This window comes from Poecilia formosa, unplaced genomic scaffold (assembly GCF_000485575.1).
Source record: "Poecilia formosa unplaced genomic scaffold, Poecilia_formosa-5.1.2 Scaffold371, whole genome shotgun sequence".
NCBI lineage: Eukaryota > Metazoa > Chordata > Actinopteri > Cyprinodontiformes > Poeciliidae > Poecilia > Poecilia formosa.
The window spans coordinates 86,128-88,202 of NW_006800310.1; the positions used below are offsets into that span (position 1 = coordinate 86,128).

The window sequence follows — 2,075 nt, forward strand, 5'->3', positions numbered from 1 at the left end:
TTCATCCTGGAAACGATTCATCTCGTAAACGATTCATCCTGGAAACGATTCATCCAGGAAACGATTCATCCTGGAAACGATTCATCTCGTAAACGATTCATCCTGGAAACGATTCATCCAGGAAACGATTCATCCTGTAAACGATTCATCTCGTAAACGATTCATCCTGGAAACGATTCATCCAGGAAACGATTCATCTTGTAAACGATTCATCCTGTAAACGATTCATCTTGTAAACGATTCACCCGGGAAATGATTCATCTTGTAAACGATTCACCCGGGAAACGATTCATCTTGTAAACGATTCACCCGGGAAACGATTCATCTTGTAAACGATTCATCCTGGAAACCATTCATCCTGGAAATGATTAATCTTGTAAACGATTCATCCTGGAAACGATTCATCTTGTAAACGATTCACCCGGGAAACGATTCATCTTGTAAACGATTCATCCTGGAAACCATTCATCCTGGAAACGATTAATCTTGTAAACGATTCATCCTGGAAACGATTCATCCAGGAAATGATTCATCTTGTAAACGATTCATCTTGTAAACGATTCATCCTGGAAACGATTCATCCTGGAAACGATTCATCCTGTAAACGATTCATCCTGGAAACGATTCATCCTGGAAACGATTCATCCAGGAAATGATTCATCTTGTAAACGATTCATCTTGCAAACGATTCATCTTGCAAACGATTCATCCTGGAAACGATTCATCCTGGAAACGATTCATCCTGGAAACGATTCATCCAGGAAACGATTCATCCAGGAAACGATTCATCCAGGAAACGATTCATCCAGGAAACGATTCCTGATGGAGTTCCTACTGGAAAACTGGAACTGAAGGGATTTTAGTCAGTTTCTGAACCGTTCATCCATTCATCCATTCAAAACTTTAAAAAATATTTTTTTAACGAGTCCATTCAGACAGTAAAACAACAAAATACATAAAATATGAATCTACATATTTATCACCCAACAGTAAATCTATTAAGTTTATTTAATGTTAAATTTAATGTTTGCAGTTTACAAAAAACAAAGTTCAGTTGCTCAGACATAAGAATTTAACATTGAAGTACAGAAATATTAAATTCATCATCATTGACGGATACAAAAGGTTATTGATAAAAAGGTTGAAAGTTTAGTGGAAGGAAAATATCTTTATAAAATGAAATATTGGATGTAAGCTGTGATAATCAAAACAGACATTTATTTTTTTATGTAAAGCTGAAATAAATGTAAACTTTTTGGTTTTCAGTCTCTACATTAAAGCAAAACTTCAGTTTAAACCGACGTCAGAAGGAGATTTGTAAATCATTTAAAGCTCAGTGAGAAAATATATCAACATTATTAATTTTTAATAATAAAATAATTTTAATTAACTTTAAAGATAATTAAAATCTTTAAAGTTTTTTAAAGATTTTTAAAAAACTTTAAAAATCTTTTTAAAGTTTAAATTTAAAAACTTAAACTTTTTAATATTTTATTAAATAAAGTTAAATATTAAAAAATAATATTTTATTATTAAAATTTTATTTAAATTTTTCTGTACATTTATGTATATATAAATGTACATAAAGTTGTAGATTATTTCAGTCAAATTTAATTTGACTTGTTTATTGAAATAAAGCTGGAAATTTGAGAGTATTTATTCTCCGTCTTCGCCATAAATTTAATGTATTTTCCCTCTGAAAATGTTTATTTTGACCAAAAATGTGTAGAAAACCGTAAAAACCCAGAAAAGCCTGATGAAGTGTCAGAAGTGATGCTGAGGTGTGAACCTGTCGCCGCGTCACATCTTGGCTTTGTGGCTGCAGTACAGATGGTGGCGCAGGAAGCTGAGGATCTTCCTCCAGGAGTCGTCCTGAGCGTCGCTGTGCGGCTTCGTTTTCCCTCCGTAGAGCTGGATCACTGCAACACAGCCCACACGTTCAGCACAAACCGCACAGGCTTCCCCTTCCTGCCACAACCAGCAGCTTCTTACTGGAACCTCGTCAAACAAAGCAATCTCAATCTTGGATAAATATTGCATTTATTGATGCCAAGTCCCACCATCAGGTGGCAGCA

General features: G+C 34.4%; 1 protein-coding gene across 1 annotated transcript in view; it reads right to left on the bottom strand.

Moving 5' to 3' along the window:
- Positions 1 to 1,694: 1,694 nt before the first annotated feature.
- Positions 1,695 to 2,075, bottom strand: part of LOC103154026 (acyl-coenzyme A thioesterase 1-like) — a 19,250-nt gene continuing 18,869 nt past the window's right edge. The window contains exon 12 of the mRNA XM_007575163.2: positions 1,695 to 1,919. Within this exon, the coding sequence (XP_007575225.1) occupies positions 1,801 to 1,919 (119 nt within the window). The 3' untranslated portion in view covers positions 1,695 to 1,800. The remainder of the gene's footprint in view (positions 1,920 to 2,075) is intronic.